Below are 27,663 nucleotides of genomic sequence, written 5' to 3'. Positions count from 1 at the left end.
CCAAGTAATTATCACTTTTGTTAATGATAACTTTTTGGAAGGAAAAATTTGGTCATTCTAATTGAAGGTTGCCAACCGACAATAAATTGATGACTAATTTGTTTGGTAAATTTGGTAAGACGTCATGAATTTAAGTGAAACGAAGAACTGAACAGATGGTTTTAAATTCAAATGAGTTGGATGTAAACAGACGAGTTGAGTAACTAATTGAGTGTGGTAATTTATAAAAATGAGAGTTGAGAGCTTGACTAACTAGACAGCGTGGATTTCCCCAATAAAATCTACTGGATTTGTCGGTGTAATTTGATAATGCGTTAAACTGGAGAATGTTTAAAATTACTGTGTTGATAGAATTTCCAGCTGGACTCTAATGTTTATTTAGATATTTGTTAAACAATGTTAAGGGCAGGAGGAAAGTGGGAACGAAAGTCTTATGAACGTAGCTCCGCGGTTAATAAAATAAAAAAGGCAGATACTTGTCAGTTATTATTCAAATGGGGTTGTTTGATCGACAATCGAAGATAAATAATTATCCTGAGGAATGTTATTTCGATGATTGTAATAAATAAAAATACTCGATGGATTGAATGCCTTTGGAGAGCACAACAAGCTCTGGTAATTATATTTGAACCCCTTAAGTTGAGTCTCGATCTCCGATTTTAAATATTGTTATGCTTTTAATTAATACAGGCTTGATGATTTGTCCAAGTTATTTATCCGAGTTGTCTTAATTCATTTTTGCTTTAGCAGTCACCCTACCGGACAAATAAAATAAACTTTTAATAATGCTTTTCAAATAATAAATGACTTTTCCGGTTATTTGGAGCTGCAAACACCCGCGGTTGATGTCTTTCTAATGACCAGGGGTCATTTTTTTGATCAACGTGTCGCAGAAAAATAATCAGAGAACCACTTCTGGGCATTAATTACCAAAAATATCCAAGGGATTTATCAAATTGCTAGTTTTCACTTATTTTCATTAAAGTCATCAATAAATTATTAATCATTTCATTCAAATAATATATTCCAATAGTTATAACTTATAACTAAACTATTTTATTATTTTATAGAAAAATAATAATATGATCACTTAAAAAATAAAAAAACTAGATATCGAACTTAAAAATTTTTAGCAAAAATTATAAAAAAGTAAACTAGAAACTTGTTTTTGATTAATTTTTCTAAATTTTTGCAAGATCAAAAATGGTTCAAAAATAATAAATATCGGTAAATTAAAGTTACTAGGGGTCATTTTTTTGGTCAATGTTCCGCAGGATAATAATCAGAGAACCACTTTTGAGCATTAATTACAAAAGTACCCCAGGGATTTATCAAATTGCAATTTTTCCCACTTACTTTTATTAAATTCATTAATAATTTATTAATAATTCCAAATAATACATTCACACCCCAAATAAACACCTATCTAGTGAATTGTATTAAAAATGACTCATAAATTTTCTAATAACAACCCACTCAACAACATCAATAAACCTTAGAATTAAAAATAGCGGGAACAACCAAATATCTCATGCACTTCTTATCCAATAGCGTCAATGGAAGCGTAACTATAAATACAATCTTGCATGCACCCACAGTGAGTCACCATCTGCCGTAACACTTATCCTCGTGTTACCCACACATATACAACCCTTCCCCCGCCCGTAAAACTACGTCACCGATCGTCCATTGTCTGCCTCGTGCTCGCCATTTCCAGTCTCGTGCCACCCTTTACAAATGCCCGCTTTTCCTCAAAATTATTCCCCTTCTCCTTCACTTGTTTCTCCTCAAACTTCTTTCTTACTCCACGCCCTCCATCCTCCTACCTAAAATCAAAATATTTTCCACATTTCTTCCCTTAATTATCAATTATTTCTCTGTATACGTTCAGAGCGCAGAATTTTTTTTTTCTTCGGCCCTGAGCTCTCCTGCGCATGCTTAAAAATATTATCACTACTTCTCGGTATGTATTTCTGTAAAATAGTGATTGCAATATTTACTTTCAAGTTCGACATTTAATCACAACCAAAATTATTAATTCGAGTAGTTAACTCCGTTAATTCAATAGGGAGCGTCAAAAATAAAGACACGCGCGCGCCTATAATTTCCGCCATCTTATTTTTCATATATATATATATTTTAAGAATTGTTGAATCAGCGTTTCGGAGGTACTCGAGTATTGCTCATTGGTGATTGCTTAGACAATTAATTAAACCGAGTTGTTAAAACTTTCGTAGTGTGGTTTAGAAAAAATAAATAAATTTAAAAACTTTATTAGAATAAGTGGAGTGTTTTATAAATAAAATAATAAATCATGCATAAAATATTGGGTATGAATAATTGCAAGGTATTTTCAGTGCTTAGAAGTCCCGATGAGGGTGAATCTGATCGTAAAGTCTAAGCCAAAATAACTAAAAGTGACGTAACATTCGTTTTAATAACTCTTAAGAACTGATTGAAGATTTAAAAATTAGCTACTTATTAAAATTATAATTATCAATCAAATCGCAAACGTGTCAGGTGATGCCTTATCTCAAGCAAGATAATCTTGATTAGTTGGAAAAAATATTAAAAATTGCCGTTCGCGGTAGTAGAGTATCTTCACAACCCGTAATGTATTTGCGAGAAAGGGAGCACCGAGGGATTGAATTATTAAAAGCACCTGGATCTGTGACCTCAGGCTCGGAAGCTTTTGCTTCAACCCAAAAATCTTTGGAGCTAAGAACCCGGCTTGGATTGAGCGAATCCAAGAGTGAATTTGGAATGATCCAGAAGGCTCAGGCCGTGATAACGCCACGATTTGGGTGGCTCAAGCTCACCGACCCTGGAGACTGACACGAAAAAAGCGACATTAGGACGGCGCGATAGCACTTGCCGTGAGAAATTATTTTGTAGAGTTTTTGTGTGATAAAAATTAAATTATTTTGATTTATTAGTACGGACTTTGGTTTTGATCTCCGATGTCTCTGGTGATTAACAGTTTTCCGGCTGAATCCGGTACTTGATCAGGACTCTATTATGATGGGACAACCAAAGATGGCGGGACACCGGTGTCGGTAGCAGAAGGGGCTGCGCTTCCCTGTTGTTTTCCTTTTTTTTTATTTCGTCAATCCGGGTGATTGTGGATACAGTGCCATAGATTATTATTATTTTTGTTTTTATTATTGTTATCATTAGGTTAAGATAATATGGACAATTGTGCCGAGGGGTAGTTTTTATTATTTATGGTTCTTATGCATAAATTATTATTATTATTGATGTAATTGTAACTATTGTATGTAATAATAAGCGGGTAGAATTTATTAAATTTAATAATTAGCTCGTAAGTCTTTTGCCAAAATTTTAAGTAGTCGTTTTTAACAATGCCGGCTACACCGAACAAGCTCAATTTGAGCTTCGCGCGAAACGCGTACAATGCTTTGAGCAACCGTACACCTACGGAAAATGTCGATCCTCAGGTTGAGCAAAAAAAAGAGTTGTTGGAGGGTAAGATTATTTTGGGGTGATTTTTTTTTATTTTGGGACGTAAAGAAAGTACTCAAGGGTTTTTGTTACAGGTACCAAGGGAAATGGACTCCTTCAGCTTAAGAATGGGGTGGATTATATTAATCCGGGGCAAGAGGACCAGATGGAGATTTATGGGTAATTTTTTTCTTTTATTGTTAAATAAATTATTAAATTATTTATAAAATAATTTTTTTCACGCCAATTAAAAATTATTTTGTAGAACTTTATCGTATTCATTTAATTTAATTTTTTTTTTTTTTTTTGGTATAACAGAAATTAACTAGTTAGTCGGAGGTTCGAAAAATGAGAATTTTTAAGCTAATTAACCCTCGGGATACACGGGGGTCATTTTGACCCCGGAATTTTTTTATCCTAAAATATTTCTCGAAAATAAGTTCGTAATTATCTCGAGTTATTATGTTGTATTTCAAATTGAGTTAACAAAAATTTGAACGAAAATTCTTATTGTGAACAAAGTTATCGCCATCTTTATCGGAGCCAGTTTCCCAAAGTAGTGCTTCAAGGTGACTATCATCTCTTTATTAGTTAATTAAAAATCAATAAAACAAAAATAATCATTAGATTAATATTAAATTTAGGACAAAGGTTGAAGCTTTTTTTTTTTTATTTTAGAAATTAAGAACAGCGTCTAATAGTTTACTTGCGAATTTTGTAAAAGGAGTCAAAATTTATTGTTGAATAAATTGAAATTAAAAAAATTAAGTATGGAATTAGCGGGAAGTTGCAGGGATGCCCTTTAGGGTCAACTGTTTTCCTAATTTTTTTAACAATTTAGGTGTCTCGGTTCACTTGAGTAATTATTAACTATCTGGGAAATTATTAACTAAGTTGACTCAAAATTTTAAGGTTGTATCTACGCTACAGTACTCAATAAAAATGCAAAAAAATCGAATTTTTAAAAATTTTAACTCCACCTCAAACCTCATTATGACGCAGAAGTAATCCAGAAAAATAAAATAATATGTACATTGTTTTGTTTCATATCGTCATTATATTTCTTTGGCGGTTTGCTCACGTTTCTTTCGTAATTCAATATATTACTGGAATAAAAAAATTTATCACGTAAGTGCTGATGATAACAATAAATAATAAATAATAACAATAAATAATTGCGATTGTTATTGAAATGATGTATATAAAAGAAGAATATTTAAATTTATCCTCAAAGTTTTCAGTTATTTTTATCTTTCACAATTTGCAATGTATTTCCTCAGATTACGATTGCGTATTTTTTTCTGGTTTATACCCTGGTTAAAAATATTGATTGAAAAGGATTGAAAATGATGAAATTAGAATACTTTTGAATAATTTCAATTCTTTTTCATGTATATATAGATATACAGTTCACATAGGGTGACTGATTCCCAATACTTTTCAATCAATATTTTTAATCAGGGTAATACTCTTGACATTGAAAAAATGTATACATTGTATAGATATTGAAATTGCAATAATCAGTAGATTAAACAATCTTATTAATTACTGACAATAGATTATTTTTTCAGTAATTGTTTAATATCACGGTTACCTAATTTTTTTCATAAGAAATCTAAAATAAATATTTTAAATAAAAATTTTTCAATTTTTATAGTTTTTGTTTTTTTCAAAAAAATTGAAATTTTTTTATTATCTTATTTTTGATAACTGTAATAAAAAAATATGCAACTGTTCAAAAATAATTTTAAGTATTATTTTGAAAAGATTATTTTTACTTAAAATTTTTTTACTAAAAATTTTAAATAGAGAAAAATTTCTTAGTTAAAGAATTTTTCCACTCAAATCGAGACAATAAAGTTCTCCAAAATTATTTTCTAGATCCAAATTAATTTTTTTCTATACAGTAATACTTAAAAATTTGAATTCTTCAAAAAAATTCAACCCCCAATAAAAACTTTAATTTCAGATACCGTAGAAGCAAAATTTTCACAATAATAACCTGGATTCTAATAATAGCGACCGGAGGTCTTCTACGGCTAGTGTTTCATTGGGTACCACACTGGATGTTGCGCGCGACTCACTCAAAATGTCCGCTGGAAGAAGCGGACACCGTGCTGCTTGTGGAACGGTTCCAAGGGAAACACGCGTACTACTATGTCAAACAAGTCAAAACTCTAACTGCCGCCGACGTATCGTAAGAATCTTCCCACTCCCTCGATTATCCATCCTCAAACTTCTCTATTTTATTCTAAAACCAAAAACTTTCAGAAAGAACGCGCTGGACAGCGAAACGCTGATGGACGAATCGTGGACCGGATCAGGTAGCGTGAATTCGACAGACCTAGCCGGGGTGACTACTATCGACGACTCCCTTAAGCTGTCAGTCCACTTGCACAGCGGCCATTTTAGACAGGTGTCCTCCATCTTGATGTTCACTTGCAAGAAACTCGTTTATATCTGGGACACTGAACGCGGGGAATTTCTTAAGCTTGCTGGGCTAGACTTCGGCGTCTCTACGTCTACGTTGCACCAAATGCCGGGACTGAGTTCTCAGGAGCAATTCCTCAGGTGAGGAATCGAAAATTAAGCTAGATTTATTTATTCTGGTTTGAAAAATTAACTACAATCGCGGAAATTACAGGCGAAGCGTTTACGGCAACAACGAGATAAAAATCCCTCTGAAAAGCTTCCTCCATTTGCTGTGTCTCGAAGCGTTAAATCCATTTTACGTCTTCCAATTGTTCAGCTTCTGCTTGTGGATCGCTGACGATTACTACTACTACGGACTGGCAATCATGTCAATGTCTTGCTTCGGTATAACTATGGCAGTGGTCCAAACGCGTCGAGTAAGTTAATAACTCGATAAATTTAACTACTCTGAGAGTATTTATACCTCCAAGGATACAAAGAAACACTTTTAAACCAAATCTAACCTTTGATTATAGAATCAAGAGAAGCTCAGCTCAACAGTCCACTCATCAGACGTCGCTACAGTGATGCGGGACCGCACTACCAGTAAATCAGATTCCATAACTTCCGAGCGTCTCGTCCCCGGTGACATCCTTGTAATTCCTCCCCACGGTTGCTTGATGCCCTGTGACGCAGTCCTGCTCACTGGAACCTGCATCCTCAACGAATCCATGCTCACCGGCGAGTCAGTACCAGTGACCAAGACCCCGATTCCCTCTTCTTCAGAGCTGACCTACGACACCAAAGAACACGCTCGGCACACCCTTTTCTGCGGCACCAAGGTTATCCAGACCCGGTACTTCGGGGTGAGAAAGTCCTAGCCGTGGTCATTAGAACTGGATTCACCACCAGCAAAGGAGAGCTAGTCCGGTCAATAATGTACCCCCGCCAGTTGACTTCAAGTTTGAGCAGGACTCCTACAAGTTCGTCGAGATCCTCGCCTGTATTGCGGTAGTGGGCGCCATCTACACCGCGATCTCCAAGTCCCTTCGTGGATTGCCTACTCGAGACATTATCCTAGAAGCTCTGGACCTCATCACCATAGTAGTTCCTCCAGCTCTGCCCGCTGCCATGACAGTAGGTCGGTTGGTCGCCCAAAGCCGCCTGGAGAAGCGCAGGATCTACTGCACAAGTCCAAGGGCGATCAACGTCTCCGGGTCCATCGACTGCATCTGCTTCGACAAGACTGGGACCCTTACTGAAGACGGTCTCGATATGTGGGGCGTCGTCCCGTCAACTGATAGGAAGTTCCTTGTCCCTGTCAAGAATATCATCAGCCTACCAGCCACGGAACTTTTATTCGGAATGGTTACCTGCCATGAAATAACCATCATCGACGGCAACCGAGTCGGAGACCCCTGGACCTCAAAATGTTCGAATCCACTGGCTGGAGCCTTGAAGAACCCGACGTTTCTGACAACACCAAGTTCTCTATGATGTTCCCCAATATTGTTCGTCCGCCCAAGGACTCAAAGCTACTTAACCAGTTCTCTTTGCCTGGAATTTCGCCGGCCCACCAGAATTCTATCGCCAACTCCGAGGTCGAAAATATGTCCTTGAATAACCTGGCGGCTTCTGACGCAGAGTTAGCGGAGCAGGGCCTGGAGATCGGGATCATCAGGCAGTTCCCTTTACGTCCAGCTTACAGCGAATGAGTGTCATCACAAGAACGTTGGGCGCCAATCACTACGATCTTTACTGCAAAGGGAGTCCTGAGATGATCCAGTCTCTTTCGATTCCAGAGTCAATCCCAGCAGATTTTGCGTCTGTTCTCCAAGAGTACACTTCTGAAGGTTACCGGGTGATCGCGATTGGGCACAAGCCGCTGAACAAGCTGACCTACGCAAAGGTCCATCGGCTAAGTCGGGAGTCTGCCGAAGCCGAGTTAAATTTCTTGGGCTTCGTGGTGCTGGAAAACCGGCTCAAGCTGGAAACCACTCCGGTCATTGAAGAGCTAAACCGTGCGTGCATAAAAACAGTGATGGTTACCGGAGACAACATCCTCACCGCGCTGTCAGTCGCCCGGGATTGTGAAATGATCAAGTCCGATATGCCAGTGATTCAGGTAACGGCAGTCCAAACTGGCCAGCAGTTTCAGGTCTACTTTTCACGCAGTGACGTCTCTCCAATTTCATCAAGCATCAGCGAGATAACAGATCTGAACAGTATCGTTTCTTTGGAGATCGAGAGCGGGTCTTTCGTTCGTCCAGACAACGCTTATTTAGATGACTACCACAAGAACAACAAGTACGTGTTTGCAGTAACTGGCAAGACCTGGGCGATCTTGAAGCAGTTTCATCCTGAGTTGATCCCAAAGATCGCCACTCGGGGAGCCATCTACGCCCGGATGTCTCCAGACCAGAAGCAGCAGTTGGTCCAGGAATTGCAAGGCTTGGGATACTACGTCGCAATGGTTGGAGATGGTGCTAATGATTGTGGTGCGCTTAAAGCTGCCCACACTGGAATATCTCTGTCGGACACGGAATCTTCAGTGGCTTCCCCGTTCACCAGTCGGGAGACCAACATCTCCTGCCTCCAATCGGTGATCCGCGAAGGCCGCGCTGCTTTGGTAACTTCTTTCGGGATCTTCAAGTACATGGCTGCCTACTCTTTGACGCAGTTTGTTTCAGTGATGATTCTTTACGAGATTGACTCCAACCTGACGGACTTTGAATTTCTGTATATTGACCTACTGATAATATCGATCTTCGCGTTCTTCCTGCCCAGGACGGCGGCCTACGACGGACCACTGGTGAAGGATCCACCACTGACTAGTTTGGTCAGCACGTCATCGATCCTGAGCATCGCCAGTCAAATGATTATCGTTACGATTTTCCAGGTGTTAAGCTACTGTAACCTAAAGCAGAACTTGTGGTACGAGCCTTTTAACGTTGAGAAGATTGAAGATAAGGATGATGTATCCTGCTATGAAAACTACACGCTCTTCATCATCAGCTCAATGCAGTATATAATTCTGGCAGCTACTTTTTCTAAAGGACATCCTTATCGGAAGAACATCTTCACTAATCATGGTCTTCTAGCCTCGTTCATTTTGATGTCACTATTCTCCAGCTATTTAGCAATCTGCCCGTTCCAATGGCTGGAGACTCAGTTTGAGCTGAAGATGCCGCCAGAGATGTCCTTCAGGGTGAGGCTGGTGCTGTATGGGGCGGCCAATCTGGTGATAGCACTGCTGGTGGAGCATCTGGTGATAGACTACTTGATCTCAGGAAAGCTCCGGTATCGTTGGCACAATCTGGACAAGTCCAAGCGTAAGTTTCTGGCACTGGAGCGAGACATGGCCAGGAACACCAAGTGGCCACCATTGACTCAGGAACCACCAACTCCTGACGCTGCAGCGGTTCCGAATTTGATCAGGCGGAATACGGTCACTGAGATCAAGATCGAGAAACACGTTCCAGAAAATGTTCCATTGACACCTGCAAAAGGGTTCCTTGGAGGAGGAAAGAGGTCACTGACAATGGGAAATAAGTTCGGGTCAGCAAGAGAGGTCACGCTCAATCCGACTAGCTTGGTTAATGATAGGAATACAGTGTCAATGCAAATTGTGTCTTGCTGTGAAAATGAAGAGCTCAAGGACATTCCTAAGAAGCTAGTAAATGGAAATGGGACTGAATATCGTGGTGGTGATGTTAAAAGACGACATAACTCGGAGTCTGAGAATAACGGAATTGGGAGAGACAACCCGCTGGGCAGGCTTACGTCAATAAATCCGATAGCGACGTTACCGAGAAACCAGTCAGCAATTTACCAGAAGATTAGGGAGGGAAATTCAGAAAGGATCAACAAGAGTGAGGATCTCAGAAGAGGGCAGAGTGTATTGGAGATGGATGTGCTGCCATCTTGAGATGAGCTGATGGCCTTTGTTTGGTCAAAGGGTTTTATACTGAGGTTAATTGTGCTGATAGTATGACACAGAACTATGAGCATTTAATTTCATTTTTATTAAAGTCAATGCTGCCGTTTTAGAGGGTTATTACTTAAATTTTGGTGCTGTAATCGGTTTTGTAATTTATGAAAATTCTGTTAGTTGAAAGTATGACTCATATATGTTATATACAATATGACCATTGGAAAATTTTATGTTGTTTTATTCGCCATTTTGCTGTGATATATGGCAGTATATTATCATATAGTCTAATATATTGATCATATATGAGCAAATGTCATCATATAACGTCAGATACTGTTAATATATGATCACATAACATAATACGATGAAGCATCCGATATTGTACGTATGTGATCATATACAATCAAATGTTATCAGATATTGTTCATATATAATCATATGCCATCAGATATTGGTCATATATGGTTTTGTATCATCAAATAGCATCAGATATTAGTTATTTGTGATCTTATGCTATCATAGGGCATCAGATATTGTTCATATATAATCCTATGCTAACATATAGCCTTATATGTTGATCAAGTATGATCATATGTTATCATTTAGCATCAGATAACGATCATATATGGTTTTATGTCATCATATAACATCAAATATTGTTCATAGATGACTACATGTTGTTTATATGCTATGATATATGGCAAAAATATGATTTTATTCCTGTATTGTTCATATACAACCGATTAAATCATATAGAAAAAACAATTACATTAACCCAATCAGATATTGATCGTGTGAGATGAAAAATTAAAATTTCTCAGAACTGAAATGGTAATTTAAAAATTACTTTTTTTTTAAGTTCGATTTTAAAGCAACATCAAAAAATGAAGTAATAACCACTCTAATAATTATTATTTATAAAGATTATTTACTCTCGAGTCCTTTTTGACTTGACTACTTCAATGAATAATTATATCATTTAGTATTTAAAATCCAAATTGATAAACAAAGTATTAATATTTCTAGACAGTTAGACCGCTATTTTTCGAGAATATTATATTCTTTGTTTTTATTTATTTAGAATTTGCATTTTAGGGTTCGTTACTTACTAACCAGCCACTTAATGATTATATAATTACATTACTTATTATTATTACCAAGAAAAAAATGTTTTTGTTTTTTTAATTTACAGCACAGTTGTTTTTTTTTTTTTTTAGTGATTTTTATATTTTAAGTTAATCGTTTTGTTTGCAGCGCAATTAAAACTACAAAAATATAAATAAATATGTGTAAATTAATTAACGGACAACTCAATAATGCTTAATCATGAAAATTAATTAATATTAATTGTACGATAAGTAATGATTAATAATAAAATAATGAATAAATAAAATAAAATCAAATGTTAGAAATTAATTATTGAAATTATTGAATTTTTATTTGTTAATTAATAATTATTACTATATCATGAGTACTTTACAACTCATTTTTATATGTGCGCATCGATTCTTAAACAAATAGATTTTCTTTTGTTAGACATTTTTTCTGTAATTGTGTACTTATATATAATTATTTAATAGATATATATTAATTCATTTAATGTAGGCTGAAGAAAAATATATTTAATATAGAGAATTGTTGAAAGAGTATACGTAAATATTGTTTTTATTATATATGTATTTATAAATATAGATATAAATATAAATAAATTGATGGGAATAATTTTAAATGATAATGATCTATAAAACACAATTATTGATTTGTATTGACGATTTTTTAAAAATTTGTTTTCATAATTGTAATTAATTGTAATGGTATAGTTCATTTTGAGAATGAAATTTATGAATTAATAATAAAAATCTAAATATATAATTGACATGTTTTTAATTATTTTTAAAATTTCAAATTTTGGCGGGAAGTACCCAACTAAATCTCCTGTTAAAAATTCTATGAAAATCAAATAAGTCGTCTCACCCCAGAATATCTTGGGAAATGCCTAAACACAGCTCCTGCTAAAAGCGGAACTCAAAATTATATGAAATATATTTTCTTTAATTTTCTTACCGTGTACTTTAAAATTATTGAATTTTTGATCAATTTTTTCATAGAATTCAATAATATTAATTATTATCCTTGATTTCTTATTATATTAAAACACATAAAAAATGTATATAAAAATCGTTCAAAAGTTTTATATTAAAAATTTTTATTCTGTTATTCATTGATTTTTGGTAATTTTCAAAAATATCTTTGAATTTTTTAAATAATAAATCCCCTCTTATAATTTAGATGAAAAATATGAAAATATATCATGTAAGCAAACTATTCGTAACGTAATTGGTCAAATATATCAAAGCATAAAAATATATGCAAATTCTAAATTCATGCGCGCGCTTGCGCGCAAATTTGAATTCTAGTGTCCATTTAATTTAAAAATAATAAAACAAATTCTCCAAATTTTTTTAAAATTGACTAGATAAATATCTTTATTAATTTTCCCATAAATTACAAAAATTTTCACATTTAAAATACAATATAATAAACTTTCCAATATATTTCCCCAATCCATTAAAAAATTTATTTTATAATATGTTACATTATCAATTATAACTAACTACAAAATTATCTCACCAAATTTGAGCGACCTTAAATTAATATCCATTATTAAATTAACTATTAATTGATCTGTTTAATAATTAAAAACAAAATTGCATTACTCAGTACTGTATAAATTATCCGTATAAAACTCTATACTAGCACAATGTCTATTGACTAGTGACACAATTATTTGGTATATGTAAATAAATGGTAACGATATTACAATATAAAAACAAATTTAACCTCATGATCTGTGATCGATCAAATCGATAAATAAGGGTCGTTTCATCGATGGCTCCTGTGGTCGTGGTAACGCAGATCATTTCCGCGAAACATTGCCTCTAACAGGAGCTTATTGTTGTACTCGATACCGTGAGAATTAACTAGAGTTATAAAATTTTGGTATCTTCTCCATGCGGTGACAGAAGCCACTTCCACACCATGGACTTCCTTTTCCGTTTGATATTTTCGCGGCTTATCTTCCTCGCAGGTCACTTCCTCGCCTGTCAATGTCGACTCCGTTGCTTGGCATACGTTATTTGATTCTGGTATCATCTAGAATATTTTATATAAATTTATTATTATGATTTTATTTTTATTTTTATCTTAACACTATTCGATAAGAAGTGCATGAGATATTTAGTTGTTTCCGCTATTTTTAATTCTAAAGATTGATGTTGTTAAGTAGGTTGTTATTGAAAAAATTTATGATTTATTTTTGACTAAATAAAAATTTATTTAGGGTGTGAATATATTATTTAAATCGATGATAAATAAGTTATTGATGAATTTAATAAAAATAAATGGAAAACAGCAATTTAATAAATCCCTTCACTGAAAAAAAAAAAAATTAACTTGATTCAAGAGAAAATTCTTGAACCAAGAAAATAATTTTGAAGAGTTTCATTGTCTTGAATCAAGACGAAAAATTATTGAATTAAGTAAAATTTACTTAAACCATGAAACATTTCTTAATTTAGGAATTTTTTAATTTAATTATATTTAGTGATTATTATTTTTATTATTGTTTTTATTGATAGAATTATTTTTAAGTGAATAAATTAAGTAGGAAAATTTCCAACTATGCGATCTGGAAAATTTGGTAAGTGTGATTTTCACTAGTGCAGTGAATAGCTATTTTTTTTTTTTTAATTAATTAAATTAATTAGTAGCGGAAATTTAGTGGATGGAATAAGCTGTCGGGTGGTTATTCACACATATATAATCCAGGATATAAAAATGATCATGCGAGATACTAGTGACATGATGGAAAACGCTATGTCGGAGGTAACGTTTTTATTTATATTTATTTATTTATTTTTTATTATTTTGTTAGGTTTTTATCGGAGAAAGTTTTGAGCAGACGGAAAAATTTTAATTTTCTGGTGATTTTTTTTTTTTTTTGAAGAATTTTTTATCTTGTATTTGGTTGGTCTGATGAATGAATTATATTGGAGGGAATATTTGTGTCAATAGCAATTTGCAGTGATTAATTATTTATGGATTTAATAAATTTAAAAATGACAATTTATTTCTGTAGAGTCATAAAAATTTAGAAAAATTAATCAAAAACAAGTTTTTAGTTTACTTTTTTATAGTTTTTTGCTACAAATTTTTTAGGTTGTATATCTAGTTTTTTTATTTTTTAAGTGATCATATTATTATTTTTCTGTAAAATAAAATAGTTAAGTTATAAGTTATAACTATTGGAATATATTATTTGAATGAAATGATTAATAAATTATTGATGGCTTTAATGAAAATAAGTGAAAAATAGCAATTTAATAAATCCCTCGGATGTTTTTGGTAATTAATGCCCAGAAGTAGTTCTCTGATTATTTTTCTGCGACACATTGATCAAAAAAATGACCCCCGATCATTAGAAAGACAACCGCGGGTATTTGCAGCTCCAAATAATCGGAAAAGTCATTTATTATTTGAAAAGCATTATTAAAAGTTTATTTTATTTGTCCGGTAGGGTGACTGCTAAAGCAAAAATGAATTAAGACAACTCGGATAAATAACTTGGATAAATCATCAAGCCTGTATTAATTAAAAGCATAACAATATTTAAAATCGGTGATCGAGACTCAACTTAAGGGGTTCAAATATAATTACCACAGCTTGTTGTGCTCTCCAAAGGCATTTAATTTCATAGGTTAACATAAAATTATTCAGAAATTGAAGATATTGTTGAAGTTATCAGAAAAATCTTGTTCTATATTTAAACATTACTTTGATCAATTTAAATATAACACAAGCACTTAAGGCATACATATTTGAATTAACCAAACTTTTATTAATATTATTATTATTATTAACAATATTTCTGTTAAATGTTTGTAGAATGTATAATAGATACGTAGCACTACCCAACCCCTTATAAATCAATACGTCCAGGCACAATGAATCAGAACTTCCCTTCTACCGTCCAATCTACGTCTACTGTAATCCCATGATTTAAAAATCTTTAAATAACTTTTCAAGAAAGATTACTATCAATAATTTTTTACAATAAATCCCTTAAATTAATTTCATAAATAAATAGTTATTATTATTATTAATTATAATAATTACCTTAATACTTATATTCGTCAATCCGTGTAGCAATACAATTTGGAGCAATTTTGATTGAATTTTCGATATCAATTTATATTAATAAATATGTATACCACAATTATAATTTATAAATTGTTTATGTCGAAGGAGGTCATGAAGAAACCAGCAACGGAGTAGACATAACTGAGTGGCTGACAATAACAGACTGCTGGAGAGCAGACCAGGAGACTGGACTAAACTAGACTTGGTAATGTTATTCTGGCATCTGGGGGTCGTTACTCCCCCTCTCTTTGACAATAAAACGACTTTTCTACATATGGGGCCCATATTGTTCCCTTTTACCCCCTTGTATTTCATGGTTTTTTTTTTTTTTAACCGTTTTATTATTATTATTATTATTATTATTATTATTATTATTATTATTATTAATTTTTTTAATGAAAAGATGATTAATAATTATACTTAAATTTTACGAACAATTAATTATTAAACTTTATATGCTCAAACTTTGATAATTAATTTTAATTAAAAGCGCGCCCACTATTACCGAATATCAAACCAAAAGTGCTCACAATTGTTTCTACATTGCAACCATACGACAAAAATTCAATTTTTGTTCTCGCAAACAGAATAATACATACATACACGACTAAAACTAAAAACTAAAGCGCGTCGAAACTTTTAAGTAATAAATTTTTACTTTTACAATAAAACTAGGACTCAATCTAAAAAATGAAAATAAATGGCTAAAGTTAAGCTTGGAATAAACGGATCGAGGTATAGACAAAGTAAATAAACGAATATAAATTATACACATGAATCGTAATAGCTCCGTCACGAAACTCGGACGTAGTAATTTAGCCAATTTATTTAATATTTTATTTTTCAGTGAACTCTACTCACAATGTAAGTTATTAATATAAATGTAGATATATGTGTACATATATGAACGCTTACATATGTTGATACTGATGTGGCTGAGTGCATATATGTGTATAGAGGCCCGTATGTATAATACAACATATAAAGTAGGTTTTATTCGATCAAATGCTTCAGGGTACATATATAGGATTAAGAATACAAAAGATATCATTTTTATTTTAAGCCTTAGAATAGTCAATTTTACATTTATTACGTTTAGAAAAATGTCTTGGTTTAAGTAGAAGATTTTTATTCAAAATTTTATCTTTGTTTGACCTTACTTACATCTTCTGAAGAAAATTACAACTGTTAAATTGAGATTAAAAAATCTACATTCAAGAATCTTATTCTTCAACCGAGTAGCTCATTGTTTTGGAGGTACATATATTATTTGAGCCAAGTATTTTTTTCTTCTTCGCTTGAAGCCGGTGAAATTGATTCAAGATAATACCGACTGCTCTCAAAAATACACCATTTTTTCAATCAGGCTATTATTTAACTTGTTTAAAAAATTCATCTGTACATTTTTTTATGATTAACTAGTTAATTTCTACAATAGTATCAAATCCTGAATATTATACCAAATAAATTTTTTTATTTATAAAAATTTTTGTCTACAAATATTAGAGATTGCATGTAACCACAACTATACACAGTAGATTATTTTTCTTCGATAAAAATAATTTTTCTGTAGTGTCAGGATCGTTTTATTTAAAGAACAATTTTTCAACTATAAGAAACTAATCGTTGTTTAATATCTTGAATATTGTATGACTAAATTATCAACGACAGACACTTTTAGGTTATCTAGTAAATAAAAATCTTCAATTTCATACGTTCATGGGATGAATCTCTTCACCCAGTAGCTATAAACTATATTAAATTTTGTTTTAATAAAAAACCGTATTTATTTATGCATTACAATAGTAATTAAACCCAAAGACGGTCTTCTGATGTAAAGAATAAAAACTTAGAACTAACCGAAAAAAAAATGGCGAATGTCATCAGTAATACGGTTGTTGTTGTTTGCTGAGGCGCCATCTGGTGCTTAAATTTTTATTTATCCAAGAAAATTTGTTTGTTGTTTTGAGATTTAGATTATTGAATTAAATACTTTTGAACCAAGCATAAACAGATTTATAAGCAAAAATTTATAAACTAAAAAAATCTTAAAGCAAAAAAATAGGCTTTTTTACTACGAGTTTTTTTAATTAAAAATTATTTTTCTTGAATTAGGTTAATTTTTTTCTATCTAATAGTTAACAATAAATTATTATTAATCTATTCCAATTAAAGTGTGTATGATAATTAAACTTTAGTCATCATTTAAATCATATTTAGTCGTCAAACAACTTATTTATTATAGAATTCTCAATGATAAATTAATTTAATATTAATTTTTCTAGGTTGAAAAAATCATATCACAAAAGCAATAATAGAATAAAATGATCAAACAATTCTTTTTATAATCCTACAATTGGCTTTCTGAGTGTTAGGTCGTTATGAAAGTAAATAAATAAATATAAAATAAAGCTTCTGACCCAAATTCATCTAAATCAAAGGCACTTGTTAATCTAGAAAACGATTTTCATTTAAATCGAAAAGTGCATGTTTTGATCGACTCAATATTCGCCGTCTAATTATTTACCAGAATAATTTAACAAACTAAAAAGGGCACATGCACCAGCAGTCGTCTGGTCGTCCGCACAGACTTCTTACTATTACCACGGTGTTTAGTCCAGCAGCTGCCGGAAGTTTGAATCCATCTGTTATTCCAAATAATTTGCTAAAAATCGCAAAATTAAATTAAATTTCACATTACCTATTACGATTTAATTACTGTAAATATTAATTCTTCCTCCGAAATAAATGTCCAAGAAAATCCAATTATTCTTCCTTGTACTTACCCCCATCTACAAAAGAGCTTAATAATTGCTGGAGAAATAATTACCATAAAAATAATAACAATAATAATGAACCCTTTCTCACCCCCGCAGCTGACGCCAAAGAATTAACCATCTGACGTCGAATCCACCAGCTGTTCTCCCCACTTTTCGAAAATCTTCTTCAGATCAGAGCTTCAAGCCCCAAGTTCAAAAAACTAGATTCTTCCTCCCTACACCGTCAAAAAAATTTATTCCCGAGAAAAAATAATGTTTCATGGTGGAATTTCATACGTCTGGGATCTTTTTGTCAGTAGACTCTTTTAGTGCTTGTAGACATCTCTGTGACCAGAATGTTGCAGGATGTCAAGCAGACTTTGTTCTTTTACTTTCAATTCATTTGTTAAAAAAAAAAAAAAAAGGACATTTAAATTTAACCCAAAAAAATTTTTTTGTGAATTTATGAATGTAATTGTTTTTTTGTTTATTTTTTAGTGTGTCAAATCATTTTTTCTTTCTCAAAGAATATGAAAAATAAAAAAATTAATAATAAAAAAATTTTTTTCTTATTTTAAAATTTTGATAATAGATCAACTAGTTAATTTTTCGTTATCTTCACTTTCTTTTTTAATGTTCTGTATGATAATAAAATAATTGAAAAAAAAATTCGAGCGTAAATTTTTTGAATTTTTATAACTGGGCTTAATTTTATCGATTCTAAAAAATTGTAAGAATTTTAAAAATTAAGATATTGAATAATTTTTTTAAATAGTGAAAAATTATTTTCTTACTTCGAAGTCGTTGATTAAACGTAAAAATCTACAATTATTTAAAAATTCGTAAAAATTCTTAAATTATGATGAGAGACATTTTTTCATAAATATTTAGGTTTTCATGTTAAACAAAAAAAGAATCAAAATCCATAAATTGGCGTTAGAAAAATATCAATTTGAAAGTGAAAAAAATTAGAATGTTCAATTTCGTTAATCGCTGAAAAAAATGTTAAGGGTTAATATTTAAATAATTATTATTTTTTGTTTAACAGAAGCTTTTCTAACAGAATATTTTTCTAGCTCTAAGAGTCCGTAAAAATATGTCGACAAAAAAAGTAGAGAAAATTCTCATCTAACTCGCAAAAAATTATCAATAGAACAAAGAATCCAAGACAAAACTAAGTAATTAAAAACTGAATCAAGAGATGGCGCGGCCCCGCGTAGCAACAACAGAATTGATCCTTTTTTCTTACACCAGACGATTTTTTAAGACAACAAAAGTATCCCCAAGATCATTTTTATCCCCATATATATATATATTTTCATACGGCTGTATTTTATAAAGAGGCTAAGTAAGCGAGCAGATGTATGGCATGTGCTCGGGCCGACACCAGATGCCCCATTGGCGTAGAGCCTACGGTTTTTCGGTAAAAGTGAAAACGGTAACTTATAACTACAAAAAAACACATGTTTCATGTTTCATATCTTATCCACATTTCCATCCTCTTCCTCTTCTAAATTCAATGTTCCATTCATGGCATATCGGCTGTCAGTCCTGATGTTCGTACTCCCCTTAACATCACGTGCCTGTTTTTCCTTTTATTAATAAAACTCCCGGTATAAAATAATTCTGTCGCGTGCCGTGTGACTTTCATTTTTACCCCTTTAAGATTTTGCCACGTCATTAAGGAAAATGAAGACACTTGAGTATACGTTTCTTTGTTAATTGTAGTAAAATTAAAAAAATTATTTTCAGGAATTTTACGTAATTTTTTTGACTTTAATTTTTAATTGTTATATTAGAAACTTCTAAAAGATTTTATTAAGATGTTTAAAATTTTAAAATTAATGTAAAAATATATTGAAAGTCAGAAAAGATTGCAAAAAATTACGGCATTTAAATGAACAAATTTATAAAAAGTACTTCGCACAGCATAGGTGACTTTTTTTATTTTTATTTATCATTTGTCAGATATTTTTGATGTCACCTGCATTTATTAATTGATGCCACGTTTTAAATATTTTAGTCGTGTCGATATAATATAATTTATTAATATTACCCCGACATTTTAAACATTTTTTCTCACTTGATAGTCTAAAAGTAATTCGAGGAAATAATTTATTTTTAAATTGACCCAGAGTTTTAAATGTTGAAGAAAGATTTTTATTTATCAATATTATCAAGCGACACCGGGTGTTGAATTTTAAAGACGCGCGTGATTAATCTATGCGTCACTTCTGTATTTGATATTGCCAGCATAAAATAAATAAATAAAATCGGATTATTTTGTTTTTCGGTAAATTCTTCACCGATTATTTTTCAAATCAGTTGTCCTGTTAAAATTGTATTGTTGCAATTGAAATAACGACATTCAATTAATTCAGTTGATTAGACTCGACAAAAACTCAACAAATGAATGGTATTTAATTTCATAGCTTTTATTTATTATCAAGTGCATTCAAATGTTACTACTATCTACAATTATTGTAAAAGTAACAATTACATGGTATTTACGTGTATAAATTAAATAATTATTTTACATATTTACAGTGCGTCCTAAAATTTTTTCATTAGTCACTAAGCTAATAATTTATAATTAAATTTATTTAAAATATTCTTAAAAGTAAAAGTAGAGTCCAGAATTTTAAAAGTAATCACTTGTTTGAACGCTTATTATTATGATTATAATTAGTACTCCGAGTACTTTTTTCGTGTAACTGTGAGACTAACAAGACCTGCTTGAACTCTTGATTTTTAAATACTAAGCAGGTTATTTATTATAAAATTAAATTAGTAAATGCAATACACATTCGGGTATTTGATCGATATTTAAAATACTTAATTAAATAGCCTAATTATAAACGTAAGAAAAATCAGTACATCGTGATAGTAATACGGCAATATGATTATTAGAAAATTTTATTTCGATCAAGAATTATAGAAATTGTTGAAAATTTTTATTTGATAATACTTTTTCTGAATTCGGGGAGTCGATCTGAGTGTTTTAGAATTTTTCCCGTTTAATTTGAAGGTAGTTCAAAAACTTGACTTGGCTGAGGGGTAAAGCGCTCGATCTGTAGTATGGAGAGCCTAAGATCGAGTCTCGGGCAGAGTTTTTTTCTTAAAAAAATTTTCGAATAATCACATGACCATAAAAACTGATCACTATCATTACATCACAAATCCGTCAATCAATTTATCACTGAATCAATAATATTAAGTATACAATTTCGCTAATAATCAATCACTGTTATAAATTATTAATTGTTATTATTGTAATCAATAATAATGAAAATGAAGAAAAAAAAGAAGTAGATGAAAAGAGATAAATACGAATAATGAACTATATAAAATGTTACTAAGTTTTGTACGCAGATAAATTCCGTTGTAACGCCAGGTGATTTTTGAGCGCCAGGACAGTTGGATGATGACCAGCAAGACCCTCTTCTTCCATTAAATATCTCACAGCTTCGGTAGCACAGGCGTCCCACCCGGTGTTCCACGAACACACGGGACTAGGATGTTGGACATTGTCTACTTTGAGCCTTTTGTGGGACCGATAGTCCAGCTCCAGGTCTTCCAAGTCCGCGTGGTAGCTTTGGTATTTTTGAGTCGCTGATGAAGCTGAAGGAGCTAGAGAAGATGCTGGAGATGAAGATTGCTGATGCGAACTCGCCTTAAGTTCTTCAGCGAGAGAATTTGCCAATTGCTGGAGCAGTCTATTGTTTTCGTCGTCGGAAAATATCACGTCGTCGTCCTCGTCGTCGATGTCTAGCTCGACTCCTTCGTCCTCGGATGACAGAAAATCATCGTCTTCACCCTCGACTCCCAGAAGATTCAGAAGCCGTTCTGCCGCCACTGAAAATTTTTATTGATATATTTATTATCAGAGGGTTGTAATTTATATTAAATATTCTCAAGTAGAGATAAATTAATATTAAACGTCTAGACCAGAGTCGAATCGAAAATTTGATTCGATTATTATTTTTTTATTATAGGTTTTTTGTAGCATGGGAATCATCAACTGGATCCGTCTCATGGGAACTACCTGTTACCCGTTTTATATTGTAAATAAGATCTACTTTATGGTTCTCAGCCCTTAATTTCGCACGAGTCTAGATCACGTCTCTTTTTATTTACTGGATGGCTGTGAGATTTTTTTGTCTGATCGCAACCACCCGTATATGTGTGTGTGTGAGTGTGCGAGTATATATAGAGCCTTGAGATAGTGAATAGGCAGGAGAGAAGAAAGTAGATGACCACCTTTAGCAGGTGAAGTATAGGTATACATTAAAATTACTTCGTGGATTTCAAATAATTTTTTTAACATCAATAACAATTATAATAAAAGATTTAAAAATTTTTTCTCATTATTATTATTATTATTATTATTATTATTATTATTATTATTATTATTATTACTTATTAATTTTAACAAATAAATAAAAATTATCAAAAAAGCAAAATTTTTAATTAAAATTTCCGATAAAAATTTTTAATAAAAAATAATTTATATTATTAAGAGAATAAGCGAAATTTTGTGGCCAGTGTATTTATATGATAAAATGGATTTTTATGGTTAAATTTGGTATCGTTGGAAAAGTCTTGATCTGGAGTTGTGCCTTTTCAAGGTTTCATATCATTCTCATCAATAATTAATTTATTGCGATAAGTATTTAGGCTTTATTCGAAAATGCTCTATTTCTAAATACTAAATTAAGAAATGATCCTGTATCTCTTGAACTATTGACATTTTTGAAGTTATAAGCTCATCCCGATGTTACACTCATCAAGACCTTTCATTTGAGTACCCACATCAATTTTTCATATATTTACATATATATTATATATATGTATATATGAAAAATATATCAAAATGCATGTGGGTACTCAAATGAAAGCTCTTGATGATTGTAACATCGAGATGAGCTTATATCTTAATAAATGTCAATATATTCATATAATCTGTCAAATTTACCGTTGAATTGACGATAATAATTACACTTAATTAATTCAACGAATAATACCTAAGAAACAAAAAAATTACCACGAATATTTGCGGAAGTATCTGAAATATCTGTCGTTAAATCACTGAGATCGCTGACGCCACCATCACCTCTACAATCCATCATCGTGTCCTAGAAAAAAAAATTTTTTATTTATAAATACTCAATTTATTACCCTTCATTATTTCAGCATTTATAACAACTAATAATTCTAACCCGCAAAAAAATTTATTTAATAAAAAAATCCGACAGTAAAAGATCGTACTGAAAATTGTGAAGGAGTAAAAGCATAAAATTGTTAAAGGTCTGACTAAAACTAGTGTCCTGGGTTCATAAAATTTCTTTTGAAATTTATAGCCATTTTTTTTTCCTTAACGTTGTGTATTACGAAAAAACAAACCGAAGATTGTACATAGTAGCTACTATACACACAATTCAATTATGCTAACAGGTAACGGCAATGGTACATGCAATTAAATCTATTTATGTGTTTAAGGTTTTCCGGTAGACGGATCGTAAAATAATATTTCTTAAAGAGTGACTATTTTTCTTGGGTAAAATACTATTTTACTTTTTCCTACTGACCTACTCTGGCAAGGACGATTGTTAAATTTTTTTGGGTTTTGTTGTATTGTAGATGCAGATATATATTTTAGGTAACAAGTTATTGATAATAATAAAATATAAGGTTATTTCTTTCCTGAAAGGATAGAGGAATTTTTTTTTTTTTTTTTTTTTTTTTAATTAACGAATTAAGAAAAAAATCCTTCAAAATTATTTTTGTGATTTAACTTAATTTTTTTTTTTGTATAATAAATCTATGAAAAATTGAGATTTTGTACTACATTGACGTAATTTATCGAGTTGTGTTGAAAAAATAAATTTTTGCCAATGAACGAAAAAAAAATTAATGGATTTTGCCTACAAAATTTGTAAAAAGTTTAGAAAATTAATCTGCATTCAAATAATAATATTTGAATATTAAAAGTTGTCACAGAAAAAAATTTGTTGAACCAAGAAAATTGTAAGGAAGACCGAAGTTATTTTGGAGCAAGAAGAAATTTTCTTGGCTTAAAAAAATTTAACTTCGTTCAAGAAATTTTCAATCTTCCTTAAGATTTTTTCAATTAAAGAAATTTTACGCTTGACTCAAGACTTTCTTTTGTTCTGTGTAGAATCTATTAAAAAACTAAAATTATAAATAGCCAATAAATATTGACTCAATTTGCCAATGCAATCTTTTCATACATTAAAAGTTGTTAACGCATAAAAAGTATTTTTTATTTCAATTTTTATATAAAGTGCAATCACAAAAATTGATCAAAAATTTTCTTTAAATAAAGAATTAATTGACGGTAAAATTGATCATAAACTTAACAATTTATACAATGTCTGAGAAAATAAATGGACGTGGACAGTCAACAGTTCAAGAAAGCTAAAATAATTTGATTGCGTGAAATAAAGTTTAAAAATTCTTAAATCGAGTAGAATTTACTTAAATTCAAATAAAATTCTTTAAAATAATTTTCTTGGATCAAAAATAATTATCTTGATACAAGTTTATTTTTTTATCGATGTGTAATTTTGATTTGGAGCAGTAGACTTAGTTTTTTTGGGAAAAAATAGAAAAGATAACTAAATAATTTTATTTTTTATTTAAACAAAGGATTTTTGTACAATAAATTTTTATTGAGACAGTAACAAAATAAATTAAGTTTAAAAGAAAAATTTAAGTTTAAGAATTTTTCTATTTAAATCAAAAAGATGAAATTATTCAAAATTATTTACTTGATTCAAGAAACTTTTTTTTCTGTTTATTAATTGAGAATTATGATTATTTTAATTAGTGTTAAATTAAATAGTAAGGTTAAATCGATTATCGGAGGACTGATGGCAAGGAATGAAATGAATTGGAGTTTAGAAATTAAAGGGAATAAGATAAGTTGAAGATAGTTAACCGAGGATTGAAAAAAAAAAAAAAAAAGAGTAAGAGAAAGAAAAAAAAGAAAGGCAAGAGAACGGAGAAGAATAATAATGTTTTCCAACGAAACCAGCTTCAACGGCAGAATAATCGTAGATTGATTCATTTAACTATGGTTACCAAGCGGATATTCATTTAATCAAAACAAATGAATTTATTATTAGAACTGAGAATTTAATAAAAAGCGCCGTTTTGTGCCGGTAAGATAAAGCTTAATGAATTCTTGGGATGGTGAGTATTGATTTTAGTGTAACTGTATTCCAGGTTACTTTTATTTGTTTTAAATTCAATTTAACTTCTCTAAATAGGGTTTATTATGATTAATTTAAAATATTTAATTATTCGGTTGTAAGCAGATAAGTTAAGTAACTAATTGAGCGTAGTAATTAATAAAAATGAGAATAGGTAGCTTGACTTAGTAGACAGCGTGGATTTCCCCAATAAAATATCCTGGATTTGTCGGTGTAATTTGATAATGCGTTAAACTGGATAATGTTTAAAATTTATGTGTTGATAGAATCTCCAGCTGGACTCTAATGTTTATTTAGATATTTGTTAAACAATGTTAAGGGCAGGAGGATAGTGGGAACGAAAGTTTTATGAACGTAGCTCAGCGGTTAATAAAATAAAAAAGGCAGATACTTGTCAGTTATTATTTAAATGGGGGTGCTTGATCGACAACCGAAGATAAATAATTATCCTGAGGAATGTTATTTCGATGATTGTAATAAATAAAAATACTCGATGGATTAAATGCCTTTGGAGAGCACAACAAGCTCTGGTAATTATATTTGAACCCCTTAAGTTGAGTCTCGATCACCGATTTTAAATATTGTTATGCTTTTAATTAATACAGGCTTGATGATTTGTCCCAGTTATTTATCCGAGTTGTCTTAATTCATTTTTGCTTTAGCAGTCACCCTACCGGACAAATAAAATAAACTTTTAATAATGCTTTTCAAATAATAAATGACTTTTCCGGTTATTTGGAGCTGCAAACACCCGCGGTTGTCTTTCTGATGACCGGGGGTCATTTTTTTGATCAACGTGTCACAGAAAAATAATCAAAGAACTACTTCTGGGCATTAATTACCAAAAATATCCGAGGGATTTATTAAATTGTTATTTTTCACTTATTTTCATTAAAGTCATCAATAATTTATTAATCATTTCATTCAAATAATATATTCCAATAGTTATAACTTATAACTAAACTATTTTATTTTACAGAAAAATAATAATATGATCACTTAAAAAATAAAAAAACTAGATATCCAACCTAAAAAATTTTTAGCAAAAACTATAAAAAAGTAAACTAAAAACTTGTTTTTGATTAATTTTTCTAAATTTTTGTGACTCCACAAAAATAAATTGTCATTTTTTTAATTTATTAAATCCATAAATAATTAATCACTGCAAATTGCTATTGACACGAATATTCCCTTCAATATAATTCATTCATCAGACCAACCAAATACAAGATAAAAAATCCTTCAAAAAAAAAAAAATCACCGGAAAATTAAAATTTTTCCGTCCGCTCAAAACTTTCTCCGATAAAAACCTAACAAAATAATAAAAAATAAATAAATAAATATAAATAAAAACGTTACCTCTGACATGGCGTCTTCCATCATGTCACTAGTATCTCGCATGATCCTTTTTATATCCTGGATTATATATGTGTGAATAACCACCCGACAGCTTATTCCATCCACTAAATTTCCGCTACTAATTAATTTAATTAATTAAAAAAATTAAAAAATAGGTATGCACTGCACTAGTGAAAATCACACTTGCCAAATTTTCCAGATCGCATAGTTGGAAATTTTCCCACTTAATTTATTCACTTAAAAATAATTCTATCAATAAAAATAATAATCACTAAATATAATTAAATAAAAAAATTTATTTATTTAACAGACCCATCGAGCCGCATGGCTCTGGATGCACTGAATCGGCGAGAAGCCGTTGATTCTGAGTCTCGGGGAGCGACCAGGTATGACTGTAACACACATGAACACACACTCGCACACAAAAATGTTTTTGAGAGGATAGTAACAGAGAAAAAGCAGCTGCTACCGATATTACAGTAAGCAGAGTGCGTTCTTACCGTCAATCTCTTCTCTTTCTTCAACCTTCGTTCGTTCTTTACAAATAAGAAACAATAGTAATATTAAATAGGGCTCAACTTAAAAAAAAAAATTAAGAATTTTATTTAAATTTTCAGTGATTTTAATAAAATAATTTGTTTTTCGATGCTTCTAGTGCTTACGCGCAGAGAATATTCTACTGCGCATGGTTTTATTTACTACGCATGTCCAAAAGCTTCTGCGCAAGTCTAAGATCTACTGCGCAAGTGCGAATCTCTTGAAGAACCAATTGAAAGAAGTCACTGAAGAGCGCGGAAAAATTGAATGATTTGAAGAAAAAAAAAAAAATTGTTATTTTCTTTTTAAACAGCTGCTTTTTTAAGCACCTGTTTACAAAACACCTGCTTGAAGAATGTGCACCTTCTATTCTATTTTTGGGCTAAATTGTGGTGATGAGAGTATAAAAAGGTGAATTTAAAAATTATTTATCGCTTATTGGGTTTCGAAGTTTGATTATTCATATCTTGACTTGAATCTTTAATTATTACATAAGGAACTTTTAAAAGATTTTGTCAAGATGTTTAAAATTTTTAAATTAATGTAAAAATATATTGAAAATCAGAAAAGATTGCAAAAATTACGGCATTTAAATGAACAAATTTATAAAAAGTACTTCGCACAGCATAGGTGACTTTTTTATTTTTATTTATCATTTGTCAGATGTTTTTGATGTTACCTGCATTTATTAATTGATGCCACGTTTTAAATATTTTATTCTTGTCGATATAATATAATTTATTAATCTTACCACGACATTTTAAAC

At 31.2% G+C, this 27,663-nt stretch overlaps 3 protein-coding genes across 3 annotated transcripts; 1 reads left to right on the top strand and 2 right to left on the bottom strand.

The window, feature by feature from the left end:
• The first annotated feature begins 1,610 nt into the window (after window positions 1-1,610).
• Window positions 1,611-12,139, top strand: Anne (polyamine-transporting ATPase anne boleyn). The gene is given in 10 exon segments (XM_074240558.1): window positions 1,611-3,486; window positions 3,558-3,642; window positions 5,432-5,659; window positions 5,734-6,033; window positions 6,107-6,311; window positions 6,411-6,738; window positions 6,741-6,812; window positions 6,815-7,291; window positions 7,294-7,557; window positions 7,560-12,139. Coding segments are annotated over 10 exon segments (4,326 nt in total). The 5' UTR covers window positions 1,611-3,362; the 3' UTR covers window positions 9,803-12,139.
• Window positions 12,140-12,265: 126 nt separating this feature from the next.
• Window positions 12,266-15,460, bottom strand: LOC141525871 (uncharacterized). The gene is made up of 2 exons (XM_074240559.1): window positions 14,984-15,460; window positions 12,266-12,961 (listed from the first exon to the last, which is right to left on the bottom strand). The coding sequence occupies exon 2, from the start codon at window positions 12,959-12,961 to the stop codon at window positions 12,692-12,694; it is 270 nt and encodes an 89-aa protein (XP_074096660.1). The 5' UTR covers window positions 14,984-15,460; the 3' UTR covers window positions 12,266-12,691.
• A 4,109-nt stretch (window positions 15,461-19,569) lies between these two features.
• LOC141525869 (uncharacterized) lies at window positions 19,570-26,752 on the bottom strand. The gene is made up of 4 exons (XM_074240557.1): window positions 26,548-26,752; window positions 26,361-26,478; window positions 22,811-22,901; window positions 19,570-21,621 (listed from the first exon to the last, which is right to left on the bottom strand). The coding sequence occupies exons 2-4, from the start codon at window positions 26,400-26,402 to the stop codon at window positions 21,122-21,124; spliced, it is 633 nt and encodes a 210-aa protein (XP_074096658.1). The 5' UTR covers window positions 26,403-26,478; window positions 26,548-26,752; the 3' UTR covers window positions 19,570-21,121.
• Window positions 26,753-27,663: the final 911 nt, after the last annotated feature.

This window comes from Cotesia typhae, unplaced genomic scaffold (assembly GCF_013202065.1).
Source record: "Cotesia typhae breed Kobodo isofemale line unplaced genomic scaffold, CoteBio_Ctyphae contig_276, whole genome shotgun sequence".
In the NCBI taxonomy this organism is placed as follows: Eukaryota; Metazoa; Arthropoda; class Insecta; order Hymenoptera; family Braconidae; genus Cotesia; species Cotesia typhae.
This window is presented reverse-complemented; position numbering and strand designations above follow the sequence as displayed.

Coding starts and splice junctions, on each gene's coding strand:
- LOC141525871 (XM_074240559.1), bottom strand. CDS start 12,961: ATGATACCAGAATCAAATAACGTATGCCAAGCAACGGAGTCGACATTG.
- LOC141525869 (XM_074240557.1), bottom strand. CDS start 26,402: ATGCGAGATACTAGTGACATGATGGAAGACGCCATGTCAGAG. Junction 22,902..26,360: donor TGGAAGACGCCATGTCAGAG/GTAACGTTTTTA, acceptor TTTTTTTTCTAG/GACACGATGATGGATTGTAG. Junction 21,622..22,810: donor TACTTCCGCAAATATTCGTG/GTAATTTTTTTG, acceptor AAAAATTTTCAG/TGGCGGCAGAACGGCTTCTG.